The 12,736-nt window shown below is 40.9% G+C and overlaps 1 protein-coding gene across 1 annotated transcript in view; it reads right to left on the reverse strand.

Moving 5' to 3' along the window:
• Nucleotides 1–1,794: 1,794 nt before the first annotated feature.
• The window catches only part of LOC103029043 (FERM and PDZ domain-containing protein 1), a 48,892-nt gene continuing 37,950 nt past the window's right edge, over nt 1,795–12,736 (reverse strand). The window contains exons 12-17 of the mRNA XM_022681733.2: nt 12,438–12,561; nt 11,474–11,566; nt 11,126–11,308; nt 8,811–8,955; nt 7,241–8,323; nt 1,795–6,610 (exon numbers count right to left, since the gene is read on the reverse strand). Coding sequence (XP_022537454.2) covers nt 3,930–6,610; nt 7,241–8,323; nt 8,811–8,955; nt 11,126–11,308; nt 11,474–11,566; nt 12,438–12,561 — 4,309 coding nt within the window. The 3' untranslated portion in view covers nt 1,795–3,929. The remainder of the gene's footprint in view (nt 6,611–7,240; nt 8,324–8,810; nt 8,956–11,125; nt 11,309–11,473; nt 11,567–12,437; nt 12,562–12,736) is intronic.

Genomic DNA, 12,736 nt, shown 5'->3' on the forward strand with positions numbered 1-12,736 from the left:
GGAGAGTTTCGGTTACCGTGCATTATCGTCTGATAACGGCACTCATAGAACGCCTCTCAGCCAATCACAATGCATGGTCAGAACAAACTGTGGTATAATAAACTGTATCATATTACTGCTTTTACTACTGTTGATGTGAGGGCAGCCATCTTGGATTCTTCACTTGTCCTTGTGAGGCCATTCCAGTCAACATTTTCTACTTGGAAGTAGGAAATTCTGGCATCCAGTGCTTATTGTGTGTAAGAGGGTAAGAAACTGACAGAAACTCGTTTCATGTTTCCTTTTAATAGAGTGAATACTGCATTACAAAGCAAGAGATTGCAAATCATCATCTCTACATTCATCCACTAACCCATTCACTCAATCGTTCACTTCCAGTTCCAGTTCCAGTCACTCAGTCAGGTCATGCTTTTGTTCCTGCATGCATTCCTCCAGTCCCGGCCGTATTTGGTAAAGTACAGTATGTGTATGGATCGCAGCATGCCTGATAGGGACGGTGCACAGCAGCTTCCAGGTACTGTAGGTCCTCACACCACTAATGTTATGCTAATGTGGTATGAAGGTGTTCGTCCATGGTAAGAACTCGTTCCTCCACTTGTTGCATGGGTCTGTTTCACACCAAGAGAAATGCATCCATCGACTCCCAACAATATCTGTTTGGCTGAACGTCTGGCATGGCAGCTTTTCTTAGACATTGCAGGAACCCCAGTCATTGCTATGCTTCAATAACAGATCTGAAGCGCATATTAACCTACGATGTGTTCGAAAAAGGGAATGCTCACTGACGAAAAAAACAAAAACAGTCAAAGAGGAACTCCACACATTTTTGTATAAAGACCCATTTTAAAAACCCTGGGAACAAATGTTAACTAGAAAATACAAAGCAGAACTGTGATAAAAAGATGTGGGCATGGTCATAATATTGGAATGAACATGCATGTCTCACAGCTGTCGATATTATCATTGGTGAACATTTGGAAAATTTGGCTTGGTAGTTTAGTTGGCTTACTAAGAAGGTTGCTAAACAACACAAGTTTTCATAAGCTTGCAAATTCCAGTTGCTCAGACTCGAAGAGAGCGGAGGCGGAGCTATGTTAGCCTTGTTCACCCAGAGAATAGCGATAGTGGTGAAATACAACTTTTAATTATTTATTGGACTTTGAGAAAAAAATATTAATAAGAACTCATGTAAAAAATATATGTTTACAAATTAGCCCAATCAGAAAGAAATCTCACCTGTAGGTTCCCAGGGTATTTAAGCAATATGAGATACCTCACAAGTAAGCCATCATAAACAAAAAATGTCCCATTATTTTGGCATGTCTTTTGTAGTGTACAATGGCAAAACTTTCACCAAAACTTAAAGAACGGTGGAATCCCTCGTTAAACTAAACTTTCATAGCAAAAGAAAAATTGATGCATAGGAGAGTTTATGTGTTTCTTTGATGTTTAAATTGATGTGATCTCAAAATGCAGTGATAATCAGAGAAGGAACCCATGAAAAAACAACAACATATTGTCACTGTCAGGCAAAAACCTTGTATCTCCAAAGCCTTTACTTTACATTAGAAGGAAAAATGGTAAATTGAAAGTGGACTTATTATGCAAAATGCACTTTTTGCTTGCTTTTGCTTTTTTCCACTTGGGTTTCAACTGCCCCAATAGTAAAGCAAAGCAAACAAAATCCACTCGTCCGTTTTCTGTGAATCGGTTGAAAAAGTTTAGTGTCAGGAATCATCTGCGCTTATGATCCATTTGGATTTCTCTCTTATTGTAACGTCAAAATTACAAAAAAAAAGAAAACCTGTATAGAACCTCTCTGGCACCAACCCTCACCCATCAACCCCCACAAGAGCCCCACCATTAGATTAGTGGAAGATCCGCCATTTCTGTCATTTTGTTTTTGAGAAATTCCTGCTGGACCATTTCTTTTTGTCCACTTATCAGAAAAGAATGACACAATAGGAAAGAAAATTGCAAAAGTAAATTAAAAAAGCAAGGTTTTTGTGAGACAGCGGCAATATATTAAAACAGTTCTGGGTTCTTAAATGTGTTTTTTTTTTCAAAGTGTAGGTTTGTATGTCAAATCAAAATCAGTTAAATATGACCATATAGCAAACAAACAAATAAATAAATAAAAAACTCAAATTGTCGTTGGATACAATGTCACAATGCGTGTTTTTATGATGTTGCAATGCCTGTACAGTAAATGTGATGTCACAATGCAGTACTGTGTCATAGCAGGAACTGGTACTTGTGCTTGAGCTTAGTCGCATTTGTGAAATAAAAGTAATAAATACATTATAGTACCTCAAACAAACAAACAAACAAACAAGTACATAAATAAATAAATAAATAAATAACACACAAACAGATCTGATATCTCTGTGGTAAAAAGGGCAATTCGTACACAAAGCAGGTCTACAATGCAGCCTCTGGGAAAATTCAAGTCATAGAAAAAGCAGCTGAAACCCATCTTTTAAAAAAAGGCTACTCACGCCGATGAGTCTCCGTCTACAAAAAATGTTACTTCACAAAGTACAACACAGTCACTGTAGAGTTCATATCCTTTGGTATGCCTGTCCGGTATATACACAGTATACTTACTGAGCACTGTAACAGATAATCATCAGTATCTATTTAACTTGCATCACTCGGAGTTCTTAGATAATTCTGCTTTATATATTATTAATATACAGTTGGGAGTGTAAATAAATGAAGGTAGTGAACAAACAGGAAAAGAAGGAAAAATGGACTGTGAGAGAATTTTAAAGAATACGCTGAAAAATAAATAATACTGAGAGTCTGAGGTTCTGTTTCTGTGCATGTGCTGCGTTTGATGAAAAAAAAACACAAATCAAACCTTGAGATTGTTTCTTCTCTACCCCAAAGAGTGCATAAACTAAAGTGCATAATAAGAAAATAATATACACTGTATTGCCATTGATTTCATTCCCAGTTGCTTCCACTGTGTTATATTATCACTGACAGTTGGCTGTAGAATCTTTAGTAGTTGGCAGTGAAATTTCATGACTGGACTTGCCCTTGTTGCACAGGTGCTGCATCCTATCATGGTACCACGCTGGAGTTCACTGATCTTCTCAGAGAAAACCCATTCTTTTACTAATGTTTTTTTTAGAAGCAGTCTGAAGCATACCTAGGTGCTTGGTTTTATTATAAACCTGTGCCAATGGAAGTGATTGGAAAACCTGAATTTAATGTGTTGTATATTGTGTGAGCGAATAATTTTGGCAATACAGTGTACATTCAAATGGAAATTGAAATGCTGACAAAGAAACCACAACACAAGCAACTGTGGTCTAGCACGTGTATGTCTGTGCCTGTGTGTCTCTCCATTAGCAGTCAATGAGCAGTGGCATTATTTTATGTCTTAAAAAGTTAAACCATATCCAAAGAGGAATTTCACCAAATAATTCCACTAAAAAACACAAAATTGAGTGTCTGAAATGTTAACAGAGTCATTCGGAGTAGGGAGTTTGGTGTGAGGAAATAATCTAGAGCAGGGGTCGGCAATTAAGCTTGATGGCATTACCACAGTGACGAAATGTCACTAGTTTCTCTAGAATTGAGTTGTTCCATTACAATACTCTCAAATGTTTCTAGTTTACTTTACTGATGGAATTAATTGGTGGAATTCCTCTTTATCTCAGGAGTGCTTGGTGATCTATCTGTAACACTGAGGCTTCAAGCCTAATCTTGCCCATCTGAACCAGGTAATGAAGGCCTTTAGGGTGGTAGACCAGGATCTCCAAGATCAGGATTGGTTCGGCACGTGTGCTTTACCTGCTGTACTTGCACAATCATGTACTTTAATTAATATCTGCTAAGATTTCATTCATATTCAAGAGATCGTGCCACCCTAAGGTCTGATGTCCAAAAGAAACACTCCTAACATCACAGTTCAGAGGTCAAAGGGCAGTGAGCGTGCGGAACAGCTGTGTGAGGCAGAAGACCGAAGTCGTAAGTGCTGTGCACTGGCGGGCCAGGAGCTTAATACTGAGATCATGGCAAGTCCTCTTTCCTGTAGTGGTGCCCACTTGCTCCGCTGCCCGTGCAAATTCTTGGTAGGTCTGTGCCAGATCTGCAAGTCCTGACAGAGCTTGAGTGTGACGCTCCTGGCATCTCTGGCAGCTCGAGAAACTCAGACATACGCTTGTCAACTGGACCAGTGAGTGAAAACTCTCAGCTAAAGCTTGCAGCGTCTCTGCTGGGGTCTGCTCGACCCTTACCACTTGCTGACAGCCGGCCAGAAGCCCCCGAGCCTCTGTATGCAACCTCCGCTTGTTTTCAGAAAAGTGGGCAGCACAGGTGTCTCGTGGATGCTCCAGGACGCCATCTTGGTCCTTCATTGCACCTGCCAAGATTGTTAACAGTGTGTCAACGTCCCTCTGTAAAGCCAGGAAGCCTGTGGGTGGTAAAGGGTAGCGCCGGGACAGTAGGCCGGCAATTGCATCTTCATGCGCGTCAGGGAGGAAACAGTCATGGTTATGCAGTGGTGAAAGAAGAGGGCCAAGTTCTGTGGATGAGGATGGTGGTAAGACCACACAAGGAAATGAAGGAAGGGGTGAAGATGGTGAAAAGGAAGCTGGCGAACCAGAGAGGGAAGAAGGTAGTGGAATGGATTTCATCAATGCTGCTTGGCCACTCTCTTCCTGCTGTGTTCTGCAGGAGAACTCGTAGACAGTCAGCTCATCGTCAAAGCTGCCACTATCCAGAACGCCACTGAAGCAGTTGGTGTACACTGCTTGGCATCCGCAAACCTCCAGTGGTGTTTGAGCACCCTCCATAACTGTCTCGCACCCCATTGCTAGGGCTGAACTGCAGCTAAGATCAGGTTTCCCATGTGGGCATGGGCTTGGCAGAGCTTTGGGCTGTGTGTTTGTTGGCTTGGAATCACAGTTTGTAAAAACCCCACAGCCAGAGGTCAAAAGATGGGAGTGTGTGCCCACAAGGGGGCCACTTCCCCCTTGTAATCCTCCTATCTCTCTGGAAGTCACCACACCCCATGGTCCATTCAGATTCTGCGTAGTAACCACTACAGATGAAGTGCTGATCTTGGCAGGGGCCACTGACTGTGGGCAAGGAGATGGACTAGATGCTTGTGGATGCTCTTGTGGTTTGGCTTCTGCCTTCTGCTGTCCGTGCACACGAGGACTGTTGTGGCTTACCTCTCTGACCTCTTCAATCACCTCTGTAACCTCTTCAGATACAATGGTTACAACTTTTAGCTCAGTTACCTCAGAAGCTGCACCAGTTGAGGTAACTTCCTCAGTTTCCTCTTTCAAAACATCCACGTCTTTCCTTCTTGGCCGTGTCTCAGAAAACCTTCTTGCTGGTTTAGCAATACCACTAAGACTTTCATTTCCATCTAGCACTTCATGGGAACGTGAGAGGTAGAGAGGCAAGTTCTGGATCTTTCCCCGCAGTGTTGAAGCAGAAAGACGACCAAGAATACCGGGTGAACATGGTGCAAATAAATATCCCTGGGTGGGGTCTGCAGATGGAACACTAGAGGACACTTCTTGGAGGGACGGATCACTGGAACTGTCTGTGTCATCAGACTCTGGTTCTTTTGTTCGGAACAGAGGTTCTCTTTGAGGGAAGAGATGCCTTGTTGGGCAAAGAGGAGCTCTTCTCCCAAATGCAGAAGACATACTGTGGCTTCTGATTCTCTCCGTTGGCTGCAACTGTCCTTTTTGATTACGCATTCCCAGATGATCTTGTTCCCTGTGCACATCTGGGCTTGGGGTGCAGGATATGGTTGGGACTTGAAGGTACAAAGAGCCAGACAGGGATGCTTGGCCCAGTCGTGGGAGAGAGCAAGCCTTTAGCTTATCCAAAGTATCTTGGGACAGACCCTTTTTGAATGACTCCTGGTCGTTGGTTTTCACATGTAAACTGCTATCACCCTGACTTCGAGACGTGGAAAAGAACAAATGATCAGCAAGGAACCCCTCAAGCAAATCTCCTACTGCACCTTCTTCAGCCAGATCAGAACTGTTGATGTTGTTGGCTTTAGGCTCTCCACTGGTCCGCAATGCTACAATAGCAGGTGAGACACCAGATATGACTTCCGTGACAGACTTAAACTCCATGGAATCGGGTTCCATTAACATAAGCTGCTGTTTCCGTTGACTGGCTTTGTTGACCTTGTTGCCGTCCATAAGATTCTGGCTTTCAGGCTTACTCAGCCTGGACGGTGTGATGGGTTTGGTCTCCAATTGTGCTGGCTCTCCTTCGGCATTGTTTAGGGATGAAACTGTGGGACAAGGGCTTTGATTTGATAGCCCAACGTCAAAACGAGTGATTGGACCTTCTCCCTTGTTATCAGGTCCTGACCTGTGATTTGCGATTTGATTACAGTTGTCTTCAGGGAAAGATACTAAAGATGTGTAATCTGTTTCCATGAATGAACGACGTTTTCTGTATCTCTTGTTGAACCGTGAAAGTTCATTTGACATCTCCATACGTAATTCATATTCTTTCTGTCCTGTCAATTCTTCCTCTGTCATCCCTTGTTCACAAACACTAATTCCAATGTCACTTAGACTAAGTGTACGCTTCATGGTGCCATATTCTGTTGAATTTTCTGGAAAAGAAAGAAAATCAAATAAACATGTGCTTCTTTCACTTTAAAAATTCCCATTAATACTTTAATTATAACCCTATAGGTCAACATTTCAGATCTGTGATTTGCTTAGGCCTGGTGCACACGCCATGATTTTTAGCATGAATTTAACCTTAATTTTGCCCGTCTGACAAACTTTACAGTTGGAAGCACTTTCCTAGTTGGAGCACAGTGTTGAAACAATACTGAAAAGTGCTGAATATCCAGCGCTAAAAACTTGATCCCTTCAGCTGTCTGACTAATGCTGCTGTTTATTTGGTGGTGGTTAAAAGTGGATAGTTGTGTTCTTTGGCTCTGCTGCATTGCGGTGCAAATAGCTCCTCAGTGTGTGGGCTGAAAAAAATACTTTTGAGTGGTGTATCCAGTTAGTAGAATAAAATTGTTTCTTTTGCTTGCTGCATAAAATGCACTGGTTTTACACATTCTACAAATATGTCAGATTGGAAAACAAGCAACAGACTGATGAAAGTCAAGCTGAAGTGTAAAACACTGGCTGGTAATGAGAATATTCACTAGTGGTTCCATTTGGAATCCTGTAGTGTGCAACAGGCTTTTTGTCAAAAACAGTAATAATAAATAATAAGCTCAAACCTCTACTCAAGGCTGTAGAAGAAGATTCCTCAGGAGATGTGAATCTTTCCTGGGCGTCAAAGAACTCATCGTCTGAGCTACTGTCTCCAAACCCAGGGGGAGGCTGAAGGATGGGGATAGGGTCAGGCTCCCGCCTCTGTTCTTCTGTTCCATTACCCTCCTCCTCTTTCTGGGAGTTAGGAGACGGAGGTCTGGGAGGGCTGCGGGCACTATCAGGTGTAAGATTAGAGCAGATCTTGTAATAGCATCGTGTGTCTCCTTGCTCAAATGTAAAAACATGAAGGCCTTGCGTCCTTTCAGAACCTTCCTCGGATGCATCCTCTTCTTGTCCCTCTACCTCACCTGCCTGGTCTTCATAATCCTCATCTTCACTGGCCTCAGGGGGACTGGGGAGACACTCTGCGATGTTGGACAGAGCAGCAAAACATACAAATGGGTCACTATCTCCATCAGCATCAGCGGAACACAAGTCATTGTGGAAATCACTTTCTTGGCAATGCAGTTGCCTTGGACTTGACGATGACAGGAGCACATCAGAGTGGAGGTAGTGGTCTCCCATATCTAAGTGGCTGGGGCAGCTGGTGGAGCAATATGTCAAAAGGTCGTCCTCTTCTAGGGCATCCATAGAGTCACTGGACATGCTGGCTAGGAAACGTGAGTCTGTCTGGCATGAATCAGACGCGTCAGAGGGTGGGTCCTCCACAATGATGACACATGGAATCTTTGGTACCACCTTAAGTTCTCGCTCTGTGTCCTCCTTTTCATTGTCCATGTCTTTTTCTTCCTCAGATTGTAACGTATCCTCTTCATTTGCAAACATGAGCCCAGAATGTCCTTCTAGTCTTACCTTCTCAGTTATCTTGACCACTCCGTTGGCCACCTCGCTCTGTTTCGCCGTCTTGTCTTCTTCTTTTCTTGTCTCAGCCTTTTCTTCCGCCTGCCCTGAATCTTGAGCCCTGTTGTTTGAATTGATGGTAGATGACACTTGCTGATCACTCTGGGTAGCACTGGCCACGTGAGCCAGTAGTGCATCCATGTCCGTGTCCGAGTCTTCAGAGTCACTGCCGCATCGTGATACGTAACCTGTATAGTATAAGCAAAACCACAGGATATATGTAATTTGGTATTTATTAACCACCAAAGTTTTATTAGAAGGTAAAATATGAAATTTTTAAACATTCATCGTCCAAAAAATACACCACCCAGAAGGAAGTGTCAGGTTGCAAAGCTATTCAGAAAGAACTTTAAGGCTTCACAGATGCACTTAAAATCCTTTAATATTCCCAAAAATTGTCAATGCATCTTTTAATCTGTTGCTCTATATGTATGAAAAAGATGCTGCCAACCCAATAGCATAAGGCTTAGGTCACATGCATGGCCAAGTGTGAAACTTTAAGCATTTACATGTATCATGATGTCAAACCTACCCAGCAAGTTTCATTCCTGTGGGTTGGTTCCTTTTGGGTGTAACACTGTTTGGAAGATGACAGTTTAAGGAGTGCTACTTGATAAAAGTTCCAGTCTAAAGCAAGTAATGGCTATATAGAATAATTTGATCTCGGCTGCGTACCTTCCTCTGCTGAGATACGATGGCTCTTTGACTTGGCTGTCCACGGAAACACACAGATCTGAGGATCTACCAGCAGTCTGCAGTAACCAGCTATAAGACATGAAAAGTCCTTAGCAGCCACCGACTCCAACAGCAGAGTTATAGGCTGCAGAAAGAGGGCAAGAGAAAAGGAAAGAAGAGAAATGAATGTGAGTATTAGAGACAATCAATAGGTTTGTAAACATGCAATTATGCTTTTGATCATATAGAAAGAACCATGTTTGTATTAGAAAATGTGAATGTAAAGAACATTAAATTGGTAAAAAAAAAAAACCCTCTACACTAAGGATACACTGACAATTGCCATTAAAAAGGCCAAATAATTTATACAAAATAATGACTTATTTATTTTTAAGTAACAGTGGCAGGTTAACGCTGTAAAGAAACATTTCCGATTTGAACAGCACTGCTGAAGTAAACTCATAATTTGAATAGCCCTACTGAGGTCAATTAATGATTAGAACAGCACTGCTGAGGTAAAGGTATGATTAGAACATCATTGATGTCAATCATTGATGATAAAGTAGATGTATGATTAAAATTACACTGCTTAAATACATTTATGATTAAATAGCACTGCTGAGGTAAGCTCATGATTAAAATAGCACAGCTGAGTTAATTCATGATTAGAATAGCATTTCTGAGGTAAATTCATAATTAAAATAACATTGCTAAAGTAATCCAAAGCATCAAAATACATATCCACACAGGTTCTAGATATTAAACAGATAAAGTACATATTGAACACACAGTCATTGGATTTTTATTTGGAGGACTGTGCACTGTATTGGTATTATGGGTAAAGAGGAAACACAAAAACACTTAATGATCTTTAATGTATGGTGGATAGGATCCGCCTGTATCTTACTTAGAAATTTAGCTGAATTTGGGATGTAAAAGAATTATGTGGTTATTATTATGGTTTATCTCAGTTTTACTATTTTATTTTTTAGATGTTAAGCACCTCAGTGTCCAAAAGGTGGCAGTATTAATACTCAAATTGCTTTTGGAGCTTTGCATCATCAATGAGACCTACATTACATCACACAGCTCACTAACTCTAGCATTAGCACGGCTAACATTAGGCATGGTTCCAATAGGTTCCTGTTTATCTGCTCCAGAGAGTCCATGGAATGTTCAGCTTTCAGTTAACAGCTGTACTGAACTTATAAAGAGTTAATTACTGGAATTTCTTGTCTCTTAATGTTAATGTTTGAGAGCATCAGTTGTAAAGTAGTGAAGAGGTAGAGTTGGTATACAGTGAATAACTCTATTTGAGTAATGTTCTTACCCTTATTATACCACAGTTAGTTCCAACCCTGCAATGTGATTGGCTGAGAGGCGTTCTATGAGTGCCTTATTAGCCGGTAATGCACTTTAACCGAAGCTCTCTATGTACTCCACATACAGGTAACCTAGCAACGATGCAGCGCTTACAAGCCAAACAGCGCAACAATGGAAGTATTTTTAACTTGTGGAGTTTTTTTTATAACCAAACAGATCCTATTTTCTCATCTTCTTTAACTTAAACCTTTTAATTAACAGTGATAATGGAACTGTGGTATAATCGCAATAATACACTTAAGGTTCGTGCTATAAAGTAAAATACTATTCAACAACTTAACTAAAAAACTACTCAACCAAGTAAAGACTTTAGTTAATCTGAAACATTTTAACAACTTTTAAAAGTATCCTCAAGTGCAGTCGCAAAGACCATCAAAAACGTCATGATGAAACTGGCACTCATCAGGAACGCCCCAGGAAAGGAAGACTAAGAGTTACCTCTGTTGCACAGGATAAGTTCATCAGAGTTACCAGCCTCAGAAACCACAAGTTAACAGCTCGCCAGATAAAATAAAAATAAAAAACAGCTTTAAGGCCCTGCCACAATAACTGAATTTGAATCCCTGTCATGCAGCTTGCCATCAGCTGCCAGAGCCCTGAGAGAGCACTATTGGTCTTGCTCTCTCTGGATGGGTAGAGTAGATGGCGCTCTTTCCCCTCATCACTCCAAAGGGTGATGTTGATCAGCACAAGGCTGCATCTGTGAGATGATGTATCAGAACCGAGTCGCTGCACTTTCCTCCAAGCATACTGTGATACTACTCGGCAATGCTGCATCAGCACCAGTTCGAAAGGAGGCGGTGGCTGACTTCACATGTATCGGAGGAGAAATGTGCTAGTCTTCACCCTCCTGGTGTTAAAGCATGACTATTAATTGGGGATATACACTTTTGACTGGAGTGCTTGGGTTTATATACAGTATATGGAGGTACCTTTATGTCCTGCAGGTAGATTTTGACGAGGCTGACGCGCTCCGACTCCGGCGTGAGCTCCACCCTGGTGATGCTGCTGAACTCGGTCAGCGTGGTCATGATGCTGAGCTTGTGATTGATCACCTGACTCACCCCGTACTGAGCCCCCACCAACAGACTCACCATGGACTCCCTGTCCTGCAGCTGGAAATAAGCAGAAAGATGAGTTCTGTAACTGTATGGATTGAGTTAAACATGGTTTTAAAGACATAACTGCAGGAAATAGGGGTGACTGTTGCGCGAGTCTGAAAAATAAATATGTCAAAATGCTTTCCCTGGTTTTCTGAAGGTGTGTGTGAAAGTTCTTACCATCATGGTGGCACTGAAAGACTTCCCCGCATAAGACTTGAGTTCACCCATCTCATTCAGGTAGTTCAACCTGGCCTGGTTTACTGTAACCACCTGAGAACATGTACAAATGCATGTTTTACCAAGCGTGGCCAACATGGAAAAATATAGCATCACCTTACTCATACTCATATCCATATTCATACTGAATAATGATTCTTTATTTTAAGTTTACTTCAGTAGAGAAATTATAGATTTTTAAAGCAGCAGCAACAGATTAACGCTGCAAAGATACTTTTAGCATTACAACGTCACTACTGAAGTAAATTCATGGTTAGAATAGCACTGCTGAAGTACATTTATCATTAGAATTACACTGCTGAGGTAAATTAATGATTAGAATAGCACTGCTAAGGTAAAATTAATGATTACAATAACACTTCTGAGGTAAATACATGGTTAGAATAGCATTGCTAAGGTAAATATATGATTGGAATAGCACTGCTGAAGTAAATTCACGAATAAAATTCCACTGCTGGAATAAATTAATTGTTAGAGTTCCACTGATGAAGTAAATTCATCGTCAGAATGTTTGATTAGAACAGCACTGATAAGGTAAATGTATGATTAGAATAGCCCTACTGATAAAAAATTCATAGTTAAAATAACACTCCTGAGGTAAATCAATGATTAGAACAGCACTGCTGAGATAAACAAAATATTTTAACAGCACTGCTGAGGTAAATTCATGATTTGAATAGCACTGATAAGAAAAGTTCATGATCATAACAGCACTGATGAGGTAAATGCATGATTTGAAAAGCCTTGCTGAGGTAAATTTGTGATGAGAAAAGCAAGGCTGAATGTAATTTTATAAAATAACATTTAAATTATGGTTACGTTACTGTTATTTACAAAGTAGACTCAGTTCGTGCAACAAAACACAAACAAACAAACAAACAAACAAACACACACACACACACACCTTCTGTTTGGGTTCCTGCAGAAGGATCTTCTTCATGTGGTAACTGATGGCTTTCTTCAGATCCTTCTCCCGCATGTTTCTCAGTAGAGTGCTGGAGACAAAGCTATCAATACCCCAGTCTTTCCTATACACACACACACACACACACACACACTAAATTGCTATAACTCATTGCTTGCATTCTTCTTAAGAATAATGAATAGAGTTATAAAACTGAGTGTGTATTTACTGTTGAAAAATGTTGGACAACAACTTAAATAACATAAAACATTTATTTATATAAAGATACATTAAAAGTT

The sequence above is a fragment of the Astyanax mexicanus genome, chromosome 25 (genome assembly GCF_023375975.1).
Source record: "Astyanax mexicanus isolate ESR-SI-001 chromosome 25, AstMex3_surface, whole genome shotgun sequence".
Taxonomy (NCBI): Eukaryota; Metazoa; Chordata; class Actinopteri; order Characiformes; family Acestrorhamphidae; genus Astyanax; species Astyanax mexicanus.